The sequence below is a fragment of the Miscanthus floridulus genome, chromosome 3 (assembly GCF_019320115.1).
Source record: "Miscanthus floridulus cultivar M001 chromosome 3, ASM1932011v1, whole genome shotgun sequence".
Classification (NCBI taxonomy): domain Eukaryota; kingdom Viridiplantae; phylum Streptophyta; class Magnoliopsida; order Poales; family Poaceae; genus Miscanthus; species Miscanthus floridulus.
In genome coordinates, this window is record NC_089582.1 from 130,624,788 (window position 1) to 130,647,855 (window position 23,068).

At 43.2% G+C, this 23,068-nt stretch overlaps 1 protein-coding gene across 1 annotated transcript; it reads right to left on the reverse strand.

Moving 5' to 3' along the window:
- Nucleotides 1-924: 924 nt before the first annotated feature.
- On the reverse strand, nt 925-3,118 carry LOC136546949 (transcription factor MYB102-like). Its single transcript, XM_066538904.1, has 3 exons — nt 2,710-3,118; nt 2,463-2,592; nt 925-2,098 (listed from the first exon to the last, which is right to left on the reverse strand). The coding sequence occupies exons 1-3, from the start codon at nt 2,840-2,842 to the stop codon at nt 1,261-1,263; spliced, it is 1,101 nt and encodes a 366-aa protein (XP_066395001.1). The 5' UTR covers nt 2,843-3,118; the 3' UTR covers nt 925-1,260.
- Between the last annotated feature and the right edge of the window lie 19,950 nt (nt 3,119-23,068).

Sequence of the window (23,068 nt, forward strand, 5' to 3'; positions counted from 1 at the left end):
TTAATCTGGGTTCGTGTCTCTAACCCTGACTAAAGCTTCTAGCACTTACACGTCTCGATAACCGTTACAAACCAGGACTAAAAGGTGGACTTAGTCCTAGTTTGTATTACAAACCGAGACTAAATGTCTCATGCCTTCTTTAGTCTCGGTTTGTAATTTGAAATCGGGACTAAATATTTTTTGGCCATCAATGGAAAGTCGTTTCTCTATTAGTGTGCACAAGTCACATGCAAGCTTGTAAGTCGTGTCAAACTGTCAATGCATGCATGGGTCATCCGTTACACCTCTGGTGACCATGCATAGACCAAGCAAGCAATATCAAGTTGCAATATTCTACATATATGTTATTAGACTTGTTGTCTACTAACTTAAAAAGTATGTAATAGCCATCAATATAATAGAGATTTATTTGACTTTGAAAACCCAACAGCAGTCCAACAACATATACACCCGGTTCACTTGGCTTATAAGCCATACTTTTTTCGATCGACGAACAGTATTTTTCTCTCACAACAAATCAGCCAACAATATTTTTAGCCATGGCTTATCAGCCAACCGAACATGGCATACTCATCAACAGATTGATCAAGCAATTGTGTGCCGCTCATCAGAGAGGGAGCAGGCAGGCAGCAGCAATCATTAAGCTGCATGCGTGTTGCACACCATACCAGCAGTGTTAGCTACTGATCTGTTTTTTTCTCAACCATCGAAGATTGTCGATATCATCTATCATGCATCCATCAGTTGTGACCATGACAGTTACTGGTGGTGTCCTTATTACGTATTTTATATTCCCGCCATACAGTCCCCAATGACATAAGGGGAAATCAGAAGGAGACGAAGCATGGGTGAGTAAGGCAGTAGCATTCTAAGAAAAGCAACCCTGATTTTCTTCGCTGGAGACAAAGCCGTGATGCGAGCGAGAGTGACAGCAGCCGTCTCACCAATCATGCCAGGACACCTTCGCCGTGGTTCCCCACACTGACACGCACCACACGTCTAGCCTAGCTAATTGAAAAGACGAAAATTACAGTAGTAGAAATTCGTGGAAAGCTTCTAACAGTAATTAATCACTGATCGATCATGAACGAACTGGATAATTAAAGGAGGTGCAACAACAATCCTGTACAAAAATGCGTCCGTCCGTCCGTCCTGAGATAGATTTTCGTTTGCCCCTTTGCGGTACGTGATCTGATGAAGTGTTGGACCTAGTTTCCACGGATCTCGGGCCCGTGCTCCAGTGAATTTTTTTGGTCGTTGTTACATGTAGTCGCTCACGTCAAGGAGCTCAGACAGCTGCATGTTGAACAGCGCGGCGGCGGTGGCGTCGTTGCTCGTGCTCGCGCTCGCGCCGCCGTACGTCGTGGTGGTGGAGGTGGTCGAGTGATTCAACCGCGCCACCGGGCTGGACGACGGTGTGGACACGCCGGAGCCGACGTTGTTGTTGTTGCTGCTGCTTGTCACCGTGCTGCTCCACTGCTGCAGGTTCGACGGGTCGGCCTGCACCATCTGCATCAGCGCCGGGACATCCAGGCTGTCGACATCGTAGCCCGTAGGCGGCTGCATGCTGTGGCAAGCCGCCGCGGCCATGTCCTGGGGCTGGTGTTGCGCCGCCGCGACCTGCTGCTGCAGCGTCGGGTTTGTGTGGACCAGGTCCGGCATTTGCTGGCACGCGGCTCCGGCCTGCTGCTGCATGAACTGTTCGGCCTGCGGCGGCGGCGGCGCCACCTGTTGCGCCATGGCAGCGGCCGCCTGCTGCGCCATCTGCGCCTGCAGGATCCACGGCAGGAGCTGCTGCTGCTGGTGGTCTCCGATCGCTGGAGCGGGCGGACCGGAGAGCAGGGTGGAGGCGAGGCGGAGGAGGTCCGGGTAGCTGGCGAGCGTCTCCAAGGCGCGGAGCGTGTCGAGGTCGGCCTGCGTGGGGTAGTAGGCGGCGGCGGGCTTTAGGAGCGCGGAGAGGTCGAGGAGGTCGAGGCGCGGCGCGTGGGTGACGGGGTCGATGCCCATGCGCAGCAGGCGCTTGCGGATGTGCGTGTTCCAGTAGTTCTTGATCTCGTTGTCCGTCCGCCCGGGCAACCGCGCCGCGATCGCTGACCACCTAACCACCATCATAGCCAATCACGCATCAGAAACCGTACTGCTGTATCCGCCTAGAGCCAGTTTAGTTCCATCTCATTTTGCCAAATTTTTCAAGATTCTCCATCACATCGAATCTTTGGACACATGCATGAAGCATTAAATATAAATAAAAAATAAAACTAATTACACAGTTTAGACGAAATCCACGAGACGAATCTTTTAAGCCTAATTAGACTATGATTAGACACTAATTGTTAAATAACAACGAAAATACTACAGTAGCATTTCACCACAAAATTTGGCAACTTACAGTATTTTTTTTTCTCGTAACACACCTGTATTAATCGAACTTATCAGTATTTTGTCTACTTTTGTGTGCTTACTTGTTGCCGAGGATGCTGTGGAGCTGGATGATGGTCTCCTCCTCCTCGAAGGAGAAGCGGCCGCGCTTGATGTCCGGCCTCAGGTAGTTGGTCCACCGCAGCCGGCAGCTCTTCCCGCACCGTGCCAGCCCTGCGTGCCATGAGAAGGATCGATGGATCGATCGGGGGCGAGGAGAGGATATGCATGGATATATCTATGCGTATGATGAGCTGTGAGTTCCGTCGGGATGACGGTCAGGGCGCTCACCGGCATTCTTGGGGAGGGTGCGCCAGTTGCCCTGCCCGTGCTTCTTGATGTAGGCGACGAGCTTCTCGTCCTCCTCGGGCGTCCACGGCCCCTTCTTCAGCCCGCTCTTCTCGCAGCACGGCGCGCGCCCCATCGATGGCCTGGATCGACCGGTCGCTTCCTCAACCGGCAGGTAGACGAAGCTGCAGGCAGGCAGCTTGGGACGACGACGGCGACAACGGAGCCCGTGCCCGTGGGGAAAGGGGCGAGCGAAAAAAGGCCTGGTTTGTCTCGCTGCTACACGAGCTTATCAGTTTCAGCTGTAGCTAGCCGCAGCTCGAGCAGGACAGGCCGGCGGGAGCGTCGTTGCGTTGCGCTCCAGCTACAGCTACAGGGGTGTGAAACTGAGCTCGATCGAGCTAGAAAGGAAGAGGGCAGGAGATCGAGTAGGGGTGGGGGCGGGGGCGGGTTGGAAGGCTTATAAAGGGCGCGAGGGCGACGGGTGTGGGAAGTCAACAGGATTCGGTGCCGTCCTTTGTGTGCCGCGCCAGCGACGTGGCCGCCAGCCGCAGCTCGGGCCACGTGGCTCGGAGGAACAGTGCCTCAGCTTCCGTTTCCGTCCGTTCCCTATCCATCCGTCGCTCGCCCGGCATCGGGCGAAAAAGTTACTGGAGCCCCCGCCCCCGCCCCTGGCCCAAAAGTAACCCAAGGCGGTCCACAGCTAACCCGAGCGATATGCTGGGCAAGCGTCAGCAGCCGGCAGCCGGCAGCCGGCAGCCGGCAGCAACAGGGACGCTGGATCAGGCCGGCAGAGAGTGATCCATACGACGGCACGGCGAATCGACTCAATCTCCATGGGCACGCACAATCACGACCCGTAAGCTCGCTTGCCGGACATGATGTGGTACTCTGTTTTACTGCTGGGAGCGATAGAGCCAGCTTTTTACCACCGGATATGTATAATTACGTATCCTACCTACTTTGTTGGGTATGTCAGCCCCGTTTTAAAATGACTGATTTTTTTCATGTCTTCTTGCTGCTTGGTTATGTTCCGTGATCTTTTTTGAAAGCCATGCATTCATCACTTAAAGCTACAGCTTGACACTTTGATTCATGTGGAAAACGTCGATGTGATGATATGGATGGGTGGCAAGACCAGAGATCCGGACCACGTGGGCGAAGAAATGGCAACTGCCTTGTTTGTATTTACAAGATTCGGTTTCTAACTTTCTATGAGAGCCTAGTCGATTCTTTATTAAGTTTGCCTTTGAAAAACTCAGAGGCTCATGCTTCCTACATAGCATGCGCTTGATTAGGGAGAAGCAGGTCGGAGTAGGGGCCACTGCTGCGGCCTTGTATGTAGAATCACTATGGAGAAAAATAATCCTAAAAATCATCCCTACAAAGACAAAAAAGCCTAACAATCAAAATTCAATTATTTTTCAATAATTCCAACGCACCTTGTCTACTTCAGCAGGTTAGGATGATCTCTACCCGTTGGCTCAACGATTAATTGGGACCTTGATCCACGCCCTGATAGGGGGGCGCTCAGCCGGTTCTAAGTGGCTGATGGGTATCCGTCGCGTAGCACTATTAAAAGGACGGTGGGGGCTAGGGCACATAACACGAAGTTCACCGGTAGCCGCCAACGCCCCACCGTGATGTCCTAACACCAATCCGATCTAGAAAGGGGAGCTGTAAGCGACGGGATGCACCACCGCCATCACCGCCGTCTCTGCACCACGCCCGACGTCTACTCCACGCCGGACGCCACTGTTTCCACTACCCGACACCCTCCGTGACGACTACGCCGTGGACGGCTCGTCATCCCACTACCCCAGATATGGACATCACTGTCGGTTCAAAAATCCCTTTCACTGCCGGATTTTGAACCGACAGTGGTATACCGGCAGTGATGGGGGTTGACATCACTGTCGGTTCTTAAAAACCGACACTGATCTATAGGCAACAGTGTCGGTTCCTGGGTCCACCCGATAGTGTCCAGTTAAATAACACTGTCGGTTTGTAGTCCCAACCGACAGTGAAGGTTGCATCAAGAGTGTCGGTTCTTGGCTCAAGCCAGCAGTGTTGAGCAAGCCTACACTGTCGGTTCATGGCTCAAACCGACAGTGTTGTCGTAACCATCACTGTCGGTTCATGGCTCAAGCCGGCAGTGTTGAGCAAGCCAACACTGTCGGTTTGTTGCTAACCGGCAGTGATGGTTACAATAACAATGGTGGTTTGTTGCTAATCGGCAGTGATGGTTACGACAACACTGTCAGTTTATTGCTAACCGGCAGTGAGGGCCCGTTCGTATTTTATTATTTTATAATTTATTTTAATTTATATTTTTTTTGTGGAATCGGGTTTCGCTTATATACGCTATGTAGACGACATGTCCATCAATATTAAACATTACAAATGTTACGGTTACAATTCAAATGTTTTTATCCAGATCTCGATCCCTCAAAATAAAAAAGAAATGTTCTTGGACTTCACAGATTGTGCAATGCTTCTCGGACTTCTTACAATAATCTGGCGAGCCGCTCTGGGCCATACTGGTCCTTGTACTTCACGGATTGTGCAATGGAAAATACTCCATCTTTTTTCAATACCTCAGCTAAGATGAATTTTGCCAGCTCCGATTGCAGTGCGACGATCTCCATGTCTAACAGCCTTTCGTGGTTATATTTCTTGCGCTGTCGTTCAAAAAAGATGATATCCAAAGAGGAATAGTAAATCATTTTGTTGAATTATTAACTGATATAAATGAAATGAGGATTATACACACCAACTTATCAGCTTCTTCTGATTTTCCGCTGATGTAGCGAAGCATTGCCCACATTACATAAAACCCGCATTCATTGTTTTCCGCCGGCTGTGATAGGTACTTCCCCTCTATTTCGACAACCTTGAATGGGACCTGCGTCCTACCGATATGTCTTCTTCGAACACTGAGCAACATTAAAGAGAGAAACATTAGAAAGCGGTATGTGTGATTAGAAAATAATATGTTATTAGAATCGCTTAATAATTCAGCACTGCCACCAGTGCATCCAAATGATGAAATGGTTTTTTCTTAAAGGCCCACACCTCAATAAGATTTTTAGCAAGATTGACACAAATGAAGACAAAATAGTTGCTGCAATCATAGAATCCTAATTATCGAATAATCTTAATGAAAAAAGAAGCATAAAATTAAGAGTCGAGAACATATACTCGCAGTTGTAGGCTAGAAGTATGTGGGTTTTGTTCTTCATCGTGAATTTGTCGAAAACAACAATCAATCTCTGTTTCAGGTCTTCCACGTCACATCCATGGAGGCCTAACATGTCCTCTCATTGACTCGCAAGGGGTCCAAGAAGCCTATGTAATCCTATTTGCTTTTTAGAATGCAAAATTTTGCTATACACCTACATAAAATCATGGGAAGTGCTCAAAAGTTAACAATTTGTGTCTCGAGAGAGTAGTTAATTGTAATATCGTACGTGTAGGGTACTTACATAATCCATAGCGTCAACATTTGAACATCGAGAGAGCGTTCTGGTATAGCTGAAACAAGCACTCCCACTCGACATTGAACTTCTCTTCTTCAGGATAATGGAAAACATGTGGTGAACGGATAATAACCTTAAAACCAAAGTCATCCGTCTCTGTTGCTTGAGCCATGTAATATTCATGTAACTGGCGCATATATGTTGTCAGATTTTTATACTCATGATCAGGAACCAAAAGATTGCCCCTTTCATACTTTATTACCGGTGTTCCCGTTCCTTGTACATCATAATAGATGTTCATGGCCTCTTCCATGGTTAATCCTGGGTTGTCTTCGACGTACTTATGTATGTTCCTTAAATCTTTATTGTGTTTTTCTTTGTCTCTTGTTGTAGCGTATTTATTCTGTATTTGTCTTTCGAATTCGGACTTCAACAAATACGAAGGTAGTGAGGCACAGAGATTGAAGAAACTAACACAATCTTCCTTCGAGATGTGTGCTGTAAATTTTTCTTTCATCAAGGTGGTAACGCTGCCACTGAACAACTTTTTTCTTTTTTGTTGGTCCACTTTGGGAGCATTTGCGACCGAATCCAAGGACCTTTTCTGCGACTGCGAGGATGTCCTTGATCTTGTTTTGGGCTAAGGTGGAGGAGGAGGAGGATGACGATAAGAATTCTATTTTCCCGGCGCTGATGAAGATGGAGGAGGAGTCTCTTTTCTTGGGACTGATGAAGATGGAGTCGAACGAGGAGGAATAGGAGACCTTTGTCTTCTCAGGGGTGATGGCTCCGGATAAGGAGGAGAGTGATCTCTGTTGAGAGATGGTGAGTGATCATCGCGGGTGGCCGAAGACTCATAGTTGTCCTCATCATTAGAGGACAATTGATGGTCAAGCTTAATGAAGCGCTTGCGCCAGGCCACTTGAGAGCCCTTGTTTTGACCAAGTTTCAGCATGTCTTCCACTACGGGGTACTCAATGGGTATATTGTTATACTTCTTATCAAGTATTCTATCAATGGTGACGCGAGCGTGCCCCTGTGGAATTGGGCGGCCATTAATTGTCCCGTCTCCCACAGGCCAGGCCTGGCCAAGCGCCACCTTATCCTTTGTCCATTCCTGACAGATGTACAACTTGACATTGACGGGTTCAGTGATGCCGTCCACCGGATGAGGCACATTCATCTCTTCTTCATCGAGCGAGGTCAATTCGTAGCTGTTGCGACCCCTAAACTGTGGGCTAAAGGTAGTAGGAGTAGGGTTTTATGGTACTCCTGAGCCCTTAAACAACAAAATTTGCTCGACTCTTGCTTCAATAGTTGCCTCAATCTGTGCTTCTATTCTGTCTTCCATCTCTTTTAGTCGCCTCAAATACTCTGCCTCCTGTTCCGCTCTACCCCTCGGGCGGCTTCGGTAAGTGTTAGATTCTTGGGGGAATGCTAGTTTCCAAGGAACAACACCGGTTCCTCTAGTGCGACCAGGGTGCTCCTTGGTTCTGAGTGCTTGGGTGAGCATGTCTTTCTCCCTATTAGAAGTGCGAGTCCCTTGCCTCACCTCCTCAGTTACCTAGGAGATCCTCTGGATGAGTTCGCTCATGGGTTCATTTATGGAGCTAAAGCTCCTGTGCTTGTCGTGCCATACATTCCTCTCCATACAGTATATTACCGATCTAGGCTCCCAATCGGTGGTCTCAACCTGAACGCCTTCCTCACCAAGGTGATCCATCTTTTGAAGTTCTGCTTCAAATTCTGACACCTTTTTGGCGTAGCCACGAGAGCTGAGATGATGAGGATTCATCGCTTTCTGCGAGTTCTCCTTATTCTTCCTGCTCAGTTCTAAGTACTCCTCGGATAACCTGTATTCCTTGAAATCTTGCCAGAAGTCCTTCTGCTTGCTCGAAATCTGGCTCTTTATTTTGGAGGACAAAATTCTTGTACAATGTCCCCTTGAAATTCTTGAAGCATGTCCCCATGGTTTCTTTTGCTTTTTTCTTGACTAACTCCCTGTCATACACCCTTGGGAAAGTGAAATACTCTAGGATCTTGACATCCCATATGTAATCATTCTCACTTTCGGGAACCCTCCATGGGTCATCATCTTTCCCAATCTACTTCCTGTACCTAATTGGGATGAAGTCTCTAACAAGTAACCCAAGGATAGTCTTGTATTTGGTCAAAGCTATAGGCGGTGAGAGTGGATCCCTGAATTCATCGAACTCAGTAATGTGCCAGTGTGCATTCCTACCAATAGGAATCTTTGACACGCCTTGCTTGGATCTAGCCTTCCTGCTACCCGAACCCTCTGGCTCCTTGGCCAGTGGAGGCTCCTGCTAGAGACACCAAGTAAGCTATGACCCTCTCAATTGATTAGCGTGTGTGGCTACATAGTCACATGATACCTAAGTTACCTGGCCATCTTGGTCATTTTGACCCAGATCGAGCAGGCCAGACGGGGTTTATGGCTACTCGTTCTCACCGTCTTGATTGACACCATCATCGTTTGTCGGATCATGCGGCTCTCCCGTCCTAGCGATATCAGCCGCTTCTTGTTGCCGATCTATTCTTCGGTGATGGGGTAACAGGCGATGATGAGTCATGGCTGTGACACGATCATGGTTAGTTTTGGATGAGGACAACTACTAATAGCATATGTTTTTATATACACACACACACACCTATATATATATAATATGTTTAATGCAAAGTCTAATAATAAGTCCACATACAACAAAGTCAAATAATAGCATATGTTCACCTAGAACAAATTCATTGTTTGATTGACCACATACAATAAAGTCCACCTGCTGTTCTACGAAACTAAGCCTACATCAACTTCCAAATAAGAAAAGCAATGACCATAGCCATAAATAAAAGTATGACATCTTTCTAAGACCAAGGAGCAACTCTCCTAATCTTCACATCTCCGACAGGTGGCTTCTCTTCAATCTCTAGTGCCAGCAGATGGCCATGGTTTGCATTCATTGGACCATAGTAGGTCGGTTGCCCATAGTTTGTAAGGTAGGCTGGATGACTATAGTATGCCCTCAAAGCTTCAGCTTCTATGTTGTACTTTTTGTGCAAATTACCAGGGTAGCAATTGACTTGAGCATAGCAATCTTCCCAGATTCGATAAATCTCAGGCATGTGACCAACATGCACTATATACCATGCCATGGTTGCCTGTACATTTAAGTAAATTAGGCATGTGGTAAGCGGTAATAGTAACTCACTGAACTAGGGAAGCTTAAGAGTAAGAACATTGTTTGGCAATACATTTTCAGTATTGCTCATGTGCATGATGAATAACTAAATTCTTCATTGCTCGCAATAGTCATATTATACCGATTGGTTTATGAATTTTGGAGGAAGCTGATATTGACTTATATAGTCATATCTTAATAAAATCCACTTATTCAGGTGTCACCTATCTATGTCATGTTTTACATTGCCATTAGTATCTTAAAAAACCTCTCATTGATGCATTGGTAATCCACACACGGTTATATCAAAATCTACATAAAACATGAGGCTATGGATACCACTGCTCTAATGAACAATATTTGTAGGTATGTCAATGGGGCTTTTGCTGTAAAAGGGTTGATGAACAAATAATAGAAAACCACATCTTCTAGGAAATTAAAAAATCAACTAGATGCATTTTTGGGATGCTTGTGCATGTCTGTGCCATTGAAATGTATCATTTCTTCTCCTGACTGACAAAGAGGCGAGAGCACACAAATTTGTACTTGAACATCAAATACATAGCTACAGTGTTTGTGTCAAGATCACACAATACATCATCATCAATAATCATCTAAAATCTGCTAGAAAAGACTATCTTAGTAAGGATGCTAGAAAGCTCATAAAAAACCAGCAAATGCTTTTCGAAGTCACAAGGTAGTTCTTTATTTTTCGTTCCAGACATTTAAAAATCGGATGCCTGGGATTCTTGCCTGAACAAACAAACATACCCTAACAACATCATCAATGTGGTCATACACTATCAACTGTCTTAAAAACTATAATACACATAGGAGTGGATGTATTAGAACTAATTTTTCCTAACACGGTGTATATTTGTCACTTTCTTCTTGTCCCAACTACTCCATATTATGCCATCTTGTGACTCGGTCACTTTACTCATCCCGTGCTCTATCTAGCAATCCATGAAGCCACCGATGCCCCTGCTTTTTTCCTTTACCTGGCATCCGAGCCTACGTGGTCTAAGGAGACCACTAATACTCATGGAAGATGGAGTTGAGATGACCATGATTATACGTGTGATGTGGGTGATACAAAAAAAATCAGTAATATTACTAGCCATAGGTGGTGGAAGGTAGGAACCAGGAGGGAGAAGCGCTACTATGAGGCGCTAATACCGTGGGGCATTTCATCAAACACACAGCGGGCAGTGAGCCACGCACTCACCGTGGGGGAGGGAAAGCAGCTGTCCGCGCGCTCCTGAAGGCCTCGACGGTGGGAGTGCTCCTGAACGCACTCACCGAGGAGGAGGAGGGGCACGGCCGGTGTCGTGGACGACGAACGAGGGCATAGACAGTGCGGTGCTCTGGCTTGGGGTGGTGGACGACGTGGGGCGGTGCTCTTGGGGTGGTGCTCCGGTGTGGGGCGGTGGACGGCGTGGGGCGGTGCTCCGGCGCGGGGTGGTGCTCCGGCGGTGCGAGGAGAGGGGTTGGCGCGGGGTTGAAATGAATTTGGAAAATTTCAACCCGTGCCTCTTTAATACCAGTATCTCATCACTGTCGATTGTAAGTCAAAACCGATAGTGATGGGGGTACATCACTGCCGGATAACTCCCCAAACCGACAGTGATGTGTGTACATCATTGCCGGGTCATTCTCTAAACCGACAGTGATGTGGTTTAGCAGTTAGGTCTTAAGTATTATAACTTTTTGTTTTGTTTCGAACTCCTCCGACTGTCTCAACGGTTAAGACCCTTCAACCAAGCCCTGAGACCCGTGCTCGAGTCCTAAGCGGCCCAAATTTTTTTGTTTTTTACAAATTATTAATTTACTTAGAAAAATAGCTCATCACTTTCAGTTTTGATTGTAAACCGACAGTGATGGAGTACACCACTGCTGGGTCATTCCCCAAACCAGTAGTGATGTGGTGAAGCAGTTAGGTGTTAAGTAGGATAACTTTTCGTTTTATTTCAAACTCCTCCTACTGGCGCAACAGTTAACACCCCTCAACTTAGCCCCCGAGACCCGTATTCGAGTCCCAGGCGACCCAAATTTTTTTGTTCTATTTTATAATTTATTAAGTGGCCTCAAGGTCAAAACGAAAAAGTAAATAACCCTAAGCACACTTCCTATACTAGCGCAGCGGTTAAGTCTCTAAACTCTATAGCCTGAGACCCGAGCTCGAAACCGAGGGCTGGCATAATTTTTTTAATTTTTTAAATATCACAACCAGTTTTTAAAAAAAACCGACAGTGATAACCAGTATCACTGTTGGTTTATTCTCAATAATGTTGGTTTTTTGAAATCGACAACAATGTTTATATATATTAAAAAATTTCTTTTATATACTGAATAAATAGAAGCATATGTATTCCTATGTCGAAATGGCTTGAAATTTTTTTAGCAAGCTTGTACGCCCAAATTAAGACCCCACACAGGATCTTAGATTTTTCTGATTAGTTTTTTTATTTATTTTTATTTTTCTGTGTGCTGAATGAGACAAAAGAGGGTGAATTTTATCTTGGACCCAATAGATTTTGTCATTCACCTTCACAAAATTCTTATCCCTAGGATACATTAGAGCCTGTGTAAAAGCATCATTTTGGATCTTTACATGGGTAGACTCAATTCAACCTATAATTAAACGGTCTCATCACGCGGAAATTCAATTAAACCTCAGAAAGTAGCAAACCATCTCCGAAAAATCCCAAACTTGGTATTTTCTTCACACGTGGCACGTGCAAGCCTAAGAAAAAGTTTAAGACCAATACAATACCAGAATGCGTATGAACCAAATAAACCTTGATAACCTATGTGTATAGTCATGGTTTGATGAAAGAACATATTTACCTCTGTGAAGCATGTATACTCCGTCTATGTCGAAATGACTTGAAATTTTTTTGGCAAGCATGTACACCCAAATTAAGACTCTACACAAGATCAGAGATTTTTTGATAAGTTTTTTTATTTATTATATTTTTCTCTGTACCGAATGAGACAAAAGAGGGTGAATTTCATCTTGGACCAAATAGATTTTATCATTTACCTTCACAAAATTCTTATCCCTAGGGCACATTAGAGCCTGTATAAAAGTTTGGCACCATTCCGGATTTTTTCGTGGGTAGACTCAGTTCAACCTATAATTAAACTGTCTCGTCGCGCGGAAATTCAATTAAACATCAGAAAGTAGCAAACCATCTCCGAAAAATCTCAAACTTGGTGTTTCCTTCACACGTGGCACGTGTAAGCCTAAGAAAAAGTTTGAGACCAATATGACACCGAAATGCCTATGAACCACAGAAACATTGATAACCTACGTGTATAGTCATAGTTCTATGAAAGGGCACATCTACCTCTGTGAAGCATATATACTCTATCTATGTTGAAATGGTTTGAAATTTTTTTGGAAAGCATGTACACACAAATTAAGACCCCATACAGGATCTAAGTTTTTTCTGATCAATTTTTTTATTTATTATATTTTTCTCTCTACCGAATAAGACAAAAGAGGGTGAATTTCATTTTGGATCCAATAGATTTTGTCATCCACCTCCACAAAATTCTTATCCCTAGGACACATTAAAGCATATGTAAAAGTTTGGCACCATTCTAGATCTTTTCGTGGGTAGACTCAGTTCAACCTATAATTAAACGGTCTTGTCGTGCGGAAATTCAATTAAACATCAGAAAGTAGCAAACCTTCTCTGAAAAATCCCAAACTTGGTGTTTTCTTCACACGTGGCACATGCAAGCCTAAGAAAAAGTTTGAGACCAATACGATATTAGAATGCGTATGAACCAAATAAAATTTGATAACCAATGTATATAGTCATGGTTCGATTAAAGGGCACATGTATCTCTGTGAAGCATGTATACTCCACCTATGTCGAAATGGCTTGAAAATTTTTAGGCAAGCATGTACACCCAAATTAAGACCCTACATAGGATCTGAGGTTTTTCTGATCAGTTTTTTTATTTATTATATTTTTCTCTGTGCTGAATGAGACAAAAGAGGGTGAATTTCATCTTGGATCCAATATATTTTGTCATCCACCTCTACAAAATTCTTATCCCTAGGGCATATTAGAGCTTGTGTAAAAGTATGGCACCATTTTGGATCTTTTCATGGGTAGACTCAGTTCAACCTATAATTAAACTGTCTCATTGTGCGGAAATTCAATTAAATCTCAGAAAGTAGCAAACAATCTCTGAAAAATCTTAAACTTGGTGTTTTCTTCACACGTGGCATGTGCAAGCCTAAAAAAAATTTGAGACTAATACGACACCGGAATGCTTATGAACCACAGAAACCTTGATAACCTACATGTATAGTCATGGTTCGATGAAAGGGCACATATAACTCTATGAAGCATGTATACTCCACCTATGTCGAAATGGCTTAAATTTTTTTTGGCAAGCATGTACACCCAAATTAAGACCCCACATAGGATCTGAGGTTTTTCTGATTAGTTTTTTTTATTTATTATATTTTTCTCTATGCCGAATGAGATAAAAGAGGGTGAATTTCATCTTGGACCCAATAGATTTTGTCATCCACCTCTACAAATTTCTTATCCCTAGGGCACATTAGAGCCTGTGTAAAAGTTTAGCACCATTCCGGATTTTTTCGTAGGTAGACCAAGTTCAACCTATAATTAAATGGTGTCGTCGCACGAAAATTCAATTAAACATCAGAAAGTAGCAAACCATCTTCGAAAAATCCCAAACTAGGTGTTTCCTTCACATGTGGCACGTGAAAGCCTAAGAAAAAGTTTGAGACAAATACGACACCAGAATGTATATTTCTAGTTGTCCAACAAATATTACATGATAATAATTAAGCACACAAAGCCATACAAATTAAAATTAGAACCCAATTCAACTATGACCTTAAAAACAACATAATAAACATTAATACTATCAGAATCACTACCGGGTTCGATCGGGCCACGCACACTAACATGCCTTTGTAGCCATATATGGTAATTGATGTCACGGCTTATGTATCCGCTTGTATCGATGAAGTCCAATGCCCGTATGAGTGCACTCTCTCGTGCCTCACAATACCGAAAGAATGGTCAGCCATAGATGTAACCTACTGAACGATCACTACCCATGTTAGTAATCCTTATGCAGTACTGGCGTCCTTCTACAGTGAGCTGTCCGAGGTTACCATTACAGAAGTCCCAATCGTACTCGAGTTGCTCCGTAGCTTGGTCTAGAACATCCCACAAGCCACATGTAGCATAGGTAAGGTCCTAGAGCGTAATCTACATGCGGAGAAAAAGAAAAAAAATAGAGATTATTTTTACAATAATAAACAGCAAATAACCATGACTCAGGTATAAGTGACTATTTTACCATATCCGCATGGTTGTAGCTCGTAAACCATTTGCTTGCTTGCGGGACGGGGATATCACCAGCATTCAAAGCAAATGCCTTAAAGTGCGAGAAATCAGGCACATCATAGAAAACACGTCAAAGTGCCTCTAAAAAGATGCACATGGCACTGAATTGGGCGCTTATCACGTTCGGGCTCTGTCTTCCCGTCTCGTGGATATGGTTCCGATGATTTGCACCCCTTAAAGGGATGGAAAAACTGAGTTCACATGTCCATAGCTGATCACTTGCATTAGATGCCATGTTCTCAACGATGTCCGAGATAAAGAACCAGCTAAGTGCTATTCGCAGCCAATCTATTGGGGATATAGTCTGCGACATATATGTATGCAATAATGATATTAAACTAATTATACTTATTTGTTAGCATCAAAAAATAAAAGATGTTGAAAAATATTTTATACAATAGCTGGAACAGGGAACCGTGGAATGGCCACATTAGGAGCGAATGTCTCATCGCTAGGGTGGAAACCTGGTTCTTGTGGTGGGGGAGGTCCGTTGTTCATACCACCCGATCGATAAAATACAAAAAAATATGAACATAAAATATATGCACAAAAAAATCTTCCAAGTAAAATATGGCAACATAATTAAATATAGATCGAACGCAAGGAATAAGAATATATATAAATGTAGAATGCAATGAAACATGAATATAACTATAGATCAAATGAATATAGATAGAATATTGGAGAAGACAACATATCAATACTATTGAAAAATGCATGAGCCATGACCAAATCACACAGAGAGAGTGGATTTCTTGAGAAGTGAGAGTGAAACGTGAGAAATGAGACTGTGAGAGTTCGTGGGTGGGTGGGATCGATGTATGCGGCCGATGGTTTGTTTTATAAAGGGGGCATGGACATCACTGCCGATTTTTAAGTAGAACCGACAGTGAAAGTTAATATCACTGACGGTTTGTAAGCAGAACCGACAGTGAAGGTGCATATATGTAAATGATATATTTATTTAGATAATACAGTGGGAAAGTTTTAACAACAATGATATATTTATTTAGATAGTAATGAAATACATAAAAAAATAACAAAAATATTAAAAATAAATTACATATACAATAACAAAGACCTTACACTAAAATTTCATATATGATAACAAAGACCTATTTGCGTATATGTCAATGTTACAATCAATGTGTATCAACACATTATAATGTAACCACCTCAGTAGCATTCTTCTAGCATCAACTAAGGGCAAACAGTAGCACCGAGGTGGTCTACGAGCTATACCAGTTGGAGATGGCAAGGTGGCATCGATGAATCCACCTTATCTGTACATGGCCTTTTTCCAGATGCGTACCGCAGCGGATGGCTCTGTGAACCTCGTGGCATCTCCAATCTTCAGTGTTGCTCTATCTTCAGTAGCATTCTTCTAGTACCTCTTGTGTGCACCATTTTGGTGGACTACGACGCATAACAATATCTGTGGTTTGTTGTGAGAGGAAAATATTGTATCATGGCTGATAAGGCCTGCCTGAAACCAACATGCATGGAGAGGCTAGCTCCTGGCCGAGAGCCATTTTATAGGGGCTAGCAGTCGTGGTACATTTTTATTTCTGAACTAAAGTTGTCGGGGTATGTGGGAGCAGTGTTCCAACTGTTGTGGTCAATGGGAGCACTGTTGGCATGTGAGGAGCATCTACACATCACTGTCGGTTTTAGTTTAAAAACTAACAATGAATGGGGTATATCACTGTCGGTTTTGCTTGTAAACCGACAGTAATGGGGTACATCACCGTCGGTTCATTCCCCAAACCGACAGTGATATGGTGTAGCAGTTAGGTGTTAAGTAGGATAACTTTTCGTTTTGTTTCAAACTCCTCCTATTGGCGCAACGGTTAAGACCCCTTAACTTTGCCCCCGAGACCCGTGTTTGAGTCCCAGGCGGCAAAATTTTTTTGTTCTATTTAATAAATTATTAATTTACTTTGGAAATAGCTCATCACTGCCGGTTTTGATTGTAAACCGATAGTGATGGGGTACATTACTGCCGGGCCATTCTCTAAACCGACAGTGATGTGGTGTAGCAGTTAGGTGTTAAGTAGGACAACTTTTAGATTTCTTTCGAACTCCTCCTACTGGCCCAATGGTTAAGACCCCTCAACTTAGCCCTCGAGACCTGTGTTTGAGTCCCAGGTGGCCCAAATTTTTTTGTTCCATTTTATAATTTATTAAATGAATTTTCTCTGTGCACCTTCTTTCTCCGTGGCCTTCTTAGCGTTCCTCTTCATCTTGGCCTGATCAAGCCATTCTTCAAAATCCAAGCACTAGCTTCATGGTGAAAAGCAGCCGCAACAATGGAGGGAAGGGCCCAAACGCGCGTCTCTGTTCTCGGGATGGAAGAGAGGAGGAAGAAGATGACGCCTACAGCCTTTTTGTGCTATAGGCTTATCACCGTCGGTTCTTGACTAGAACCAACAGTGATAGAGCCAAATCACTGCCGGTTTGTGGCTTGAACCGGCAGTGATAAGTGACCGCAAAAACACTACCGGTTCAAGCCACAAAACGGCAGTGATGTGGTGCTTCACTGCCGGTTTTAGCCCAGCCCCAATCATTTTCTCATTTTTCAAACTCATAACCGGCAGTGAAGGTACATCACTGTCGGTTCTCACAAATCCGACAATGATGATACCGGCAGTGATATCCAAATCTGACGTAGTGTCCTCCAAAGCTGACGGTCAGATACATCTACATCCCCCTCTCTCTCCCTCTCTGCCTCCCTCTCCTGAATTCTATCAACCAGTAACAGTTTCACCCTCTAATCTGCACCTAGATGATAAGTATCTATCACAGCAAGGTCAAATGGGGAGTGTTTGGTTTGATCTAGTGATGTGAATTAGTGGCGTGATGTGAAAAAAAAGGTCTACAACTTAGCATCACATTTTCTCGCTTCGTCGATGTCATATATATGAACTGATAGCCCCCACGTGATAAACTACTCCCCTTTTTCAAATTATAGCATGTTTTGATGTTTTTTAGATACATTAAATTTTACTATGATGTAGATATAGTATATATTTAAATGCATATGTAGTAAAACCTGCATATATATTTAAGTGCATTACCTGCAGGCGGTCCACAGCTAACCCGAGCGATCTGGGCAAGCGTCCGCAGCCAACAGCCAATACCAACAGGGAGCACTGGATCGGAGCAGAGCGTCCATATATACGACGTCACGGCGAATCCACTCCATGGGCAGTGGGCACAATCACGATCCCTGGCTAGCTCGCTCGCCGGACATGATATAATCCGTTTTTACTGCTGGGGAGGGACAGAACCAGAGAGCCTTTTTTTTACCACCGGATATGTGTAATTATCCTGCTAACTTTGTTGGGTATGTGCAGCGGTGCAGCCCCATTTAAAATGTCTGATCATTTTTCATGTCTTTTTGCTGATTGGATATGTTCCATATGATCTCTCTTCTTCTTCTTCTTCTTCTTCTTCTCTCTCTTTTTTTTTTAAAATCCATGCATTCATCACATAAAGCTACAGCTTGACGTACACTTTGGCGCATGTGGAAAACATCAATCTGATGGATGGGTGGTGGCCAGACCAGTGCATCACGTGGGCCAAGAAATGGCAACTGCCTTTTCGGAACATTAAAACTTCAGAAAATTTGAAACCCCACAGACCACATTTGTATTCACAACATCCGGCTTCTATGAGATCCTGCTCGGTTCTTTAAGTTTACCATTAAAACAATCAGATTTTCTCCCTCATGCATGATGTTTCCTAAACATGCGCTTGATTAGGGTGAAGCAGGTGTGGAGCAAGAACCACTGCTATTGAGCTGCAGCACCGGCGTTGCCCGTAGAATCACTAAGACAAATATAATCCTAAAATCATCCTAAGAGATAAACAAAGCCCCAAAACGAAAATTTAATTAATTTTCAATGATTCCAAGACACCTTGTCTACTTTTAGCAACCCTTGACCAACTTGTCTGGCTCCAGCACTGGGAATTGCGGGGCTGCATGGGGAGGTTGACCACCGATAGTCCTAGACCCTAAACCCTAAACCCTAGAGAAATGTTCGAAGACGGCCAACTGTCTAACGGTTAAGCGCGTAGGGGTGGTGCCGCGAGACAACAAAGATAACACTGGGCACGGACTGTGTCTAGACTAGACACAAGGCATGTGGCCAAACAAAGAGTATCACGACACGACGGGTTAGTGAGGCAGGGATGATTTGAGGATTGCAATGGCGAAGCATGCTTTGGTGAGGATATTAAGATCCTGTTTGGATCCTATCAGCTAACTATTATGTGTTAGCTAGAAAGTTAATAGTGAATAGTTAGCTATGTGGTAAGTAAGACATTAGTCAGACTATGAGTTGGGGATCTAAACCAGACCATAACTAATTTTTATCAGCCAATTATTAGTTCTAGGAGATCCAAACAAGTCTTAAAGAACGCCACGAGCACTTGGTCAAGTATATGATGCGAAGGAGGAAGAATACGATGTGGGGAGTGTTTGATTTGATTGAATGTCGGGAATTAGTGGCATGGTATGATAAAAGAACTGCGATTTAGCATCACATTTTCTCGCTTGGTCGATGTCACATATATGAACTAATAGCAGTGATAAAATAATGACAATCGATGTCACATATATGAACTGATAGCAGTGATAAAATAATGACAAAGGGATAGTGGGTGTGGTTGTTTCAATATTTATAGTGCTGTTTTTTGGCATAATCTTGACGGACCTTAATCCAGAGGAAGTAGAGAACAACCACATGAAACCGAAATAGTGGTTGAGAAATGTTTATGCATAGATTGGTATCCCCTTTTTTCATCAGCATTCACTTCTATGCGGGCATATATTTTGTGTGAACTTGTTGGATATTTGGATGACTATTTTAATTTAAAGAAAGTTTGAAATGACTACCTACTTTGTGTTTCCTAGAAAAGGAGGGTACACGCATCCATTGGGGATGAGTTAAGTGCCTCGTTCTACATCAAGACAACAAAGAATCTTCATACGGCACTAAGATATACTCCGTCCATCCGTTGAAAATGCAATTAATTTATTTTAGTAAAGTCGAACTTTGTATACTTCTATCAACACTTAGCTAAATCATCATAAATATATTTATCATATAAATTATACAATTGACTCATATTTCAATTGTTGGAGAAAAAGGAACCCATCTCAAACACAGCCCATAAGAGCTGCTACCTGAAGGAAGTCAGCAAATAGCTTTTTACTAGTGAGATCATTAGTCGATCAATTACTGAGCTCCATTTAAGTCCTCCAACTAATAGTTAACAGTACTTAGTTACTAAGAGCTAGGTAATAACTTTTTTATTAGCTAAATAGTTTATTTTGAGCTATTAGTTGAGCTATTAACGAGTGTTTGGTTCCACTAGAGAGCTAAGTTTTGCAGCTACAGTACTATTAGCTCATGGGATCCAAACGGAACCTAACCAATGCACCAGGACAAGAAGAGCCCAAATTCGGTCCACAAGATATGGAGTGCAGTTGATTGGGAATCCTACGAGCCTTGGTTAGCATGTGTGCCCCGTGTTGATCTTACCAACCACCTCAACGATGTGGTGTTTGTCACTTGGGAACGTGGAATTAGCTAAGTCATGACCATGAGAATTGTTTATAATTTTTTGCATCATCCTATGCCAGGATGACCAAGGCGATCATGCCAAGTTTGGAATGTATTGACATTCTGAAAAGTTAATTTATAGGAAACATGCGGTACAGGTTTGATGTATGTATAATAAATTCCAGATGGTAAAGAGGAAATTTTCTCAAGAATTTGTTTGCTATATCTGTTATCTTTGATTAAGAGAATAAATTCCTCTTTATGTTCTTCATGTGTTTCCACGTGAAGTCCATTTTTTGATATCTCTGTAGCTAAGTAAGGTACGAGTTGAATCGGGATACAATAGTGTATCCTTAATTATAATTTGAGTACCTATGGGATGTGTGATAGTGTCGCAACTAGATCCAACTATTGTTGCATCGCGTCCAGCGATTATTATACATTTCTTGTCTCTTAGTTAGAGTTTGGAAATATTTAGTGTCCCTTAATATAGAATTAGTGTTACCGCTATCCACTAGGCACATTTCCTCCTCCATTGGATTTAATCCCGTAGAAATCTCTTCGATGGGAGTTCTTCCTTCATCTTCTCCTTCTCGATCCAGATGTACGGTAAATGCCTGATTAGATGGACGCTTAATATTAATCTTAATCACGGATCCACTACGAATCCATGACATCGGTCCTGCGGTACTTCCATCTCATCGATCCGTGGGATTAGATCCACTTGAACGTGATTGGTTCTTAATATATCTAAAGCATAATTTCCACCATGCTTGCCAATGGACCCTCCTTCATCATCACCCCACTAATACTGTGAATGCAGAGAGGTGGTGCAGGCAAGTGTGATGACGTGCTCTGTTCTTGGTAAGTTCTGAAAGAGGTATTTAATTTTTATTACTCTGTGGCCGGTCTGTTCGAATCATTGTTTGAATGCATGAATTGGATGCATTTTAATTGTGCATTGCTGTTCTGGTAGAGAGCAGGTTCAGAAAGAAGATGAAGCTAGGGAGAATGTGGGCAGCCTGCTGGATCTTGGCACTGCCGCTGCTGCTCACTTTTGCCAATCTGTATTGTACCCTGCACAAATAATCTTCAGGTAATGTGAACTGATGCCTGTATCTCTTGCTATAGCCATCTGAGAGCTGTTGCCTGATCATGGAAATAAAGGACATGTTCTCCATTTCTCCTAGATTTGAAGCAAGTAATAGTTGCATGAAAATATCAAGTGGCATCTACAGTTTTCCATGATCGATAGTTTCGCGGTGGATTGATGGGCGTGCTTTCTAGATGAGGAATTGCACCAAGGAGTTCGTGCACATACTCCGGCGCCAGAGCACAGGGTTCGCGAGGGGGAGCTCAAAGTGCCGTGGTGTGACACTGCACAAGTGTGGCCACTGGGAAGCTAGGATGGGGCAACTTCTTGGCAAGAAGTAAGCTGGCATTAAATATAAAATGTATGAATTACATATGTTCTTCCAATGATATTATTTAAGAATAAATATAAAAATGTCTTGTATAATTATTTATCTATAATAATTATTAGGAGAGGTTCATTTGGTTGCTTGTTTCTCCACCTCTATAGGATGCTCCGGCAGATCCATGCATGTGGTGGGTGGTTGCTATGGTAGTTGTCGCTTGTGGAGGAGTCCCAATTACTAATCAGGTGGTCTCTTTTTGCCTATCAAGTTTTGAATACAGCTCGACAGCTGATTCGACGACAGCTGATTCGACATGATTTATTGTATTGGTGACTATTGTAGCCTTTAATAGCTCAATTAGTTTTGTGAAAGTTGTTTCCTTGGTATATATTTCTGACCCATTAGCTGGTAAGCAACAATGCAATGTTTACATGCCGTTTTCACCAAATGAACCAATCGGTCAGGGTAGCCACAAGAATGTCTAACACCCCTCTCAAGATCTCTTAACTGCAAATTGGAATATAAATTTAGAAAATGATACAATTTAAGAAAATAAGTAATGGTCAAAGGTTCAACCATTCGGTTCTTTGAAAAAAAGGGTTCAGCCATTCCAAAACGGATGTGTGGAAAAATTCTTTGCACATGGCTATTTAGACAAAATCTTGATAGAACTACTTTTCATGTGTTCACCCATATTTCACCAAAAAAGTCATAAACATGAGCGGCCTCTAAAACATGGCCTATTCAAAGAGGCAATTGCTTTGCAGGCAATTTGTTACCTTGCCCTTGACGAGGCAGATAGAATGCTTGATATGGGTTTTGAAACACAAGTTATAAAAATTGTTGAGCAAATGGACATGCCTCTTCTAGGTGTCAGGTGGACATTACCTTTGACCATTACTTATTTTCTGAAATTTGTATCACATTCTAAATTTATATTCTAATTTGCAGTTAAGAGATCTCGAGAGGGGTGTTGACATTCTTGCGGCTAGCCTGACCGAATGATTGTTTTGTTGGAAAGGGCAAGAATATCTTTGCACTCTACCTTTTCCCGTGATGAGGCAGATAGAATGCTTGATATGTGTTTCAATCCACAGTTAGAAGAATTGTTGAGCAAGTGGACATGTCACTTCTAGGTGTCAGGCGGACAATGCTGTTTAGTGCGACGTTCCCAGAAGAGATCCAGGTTAGCTGTTTTTTTTTGCATGCTCTTCTTGAATAAGCATTCCCGTTTGTTGTAAGCTGTTCTTTTAGTAAATCTATTGTACTTCCTACAGAATATTTCTTCTC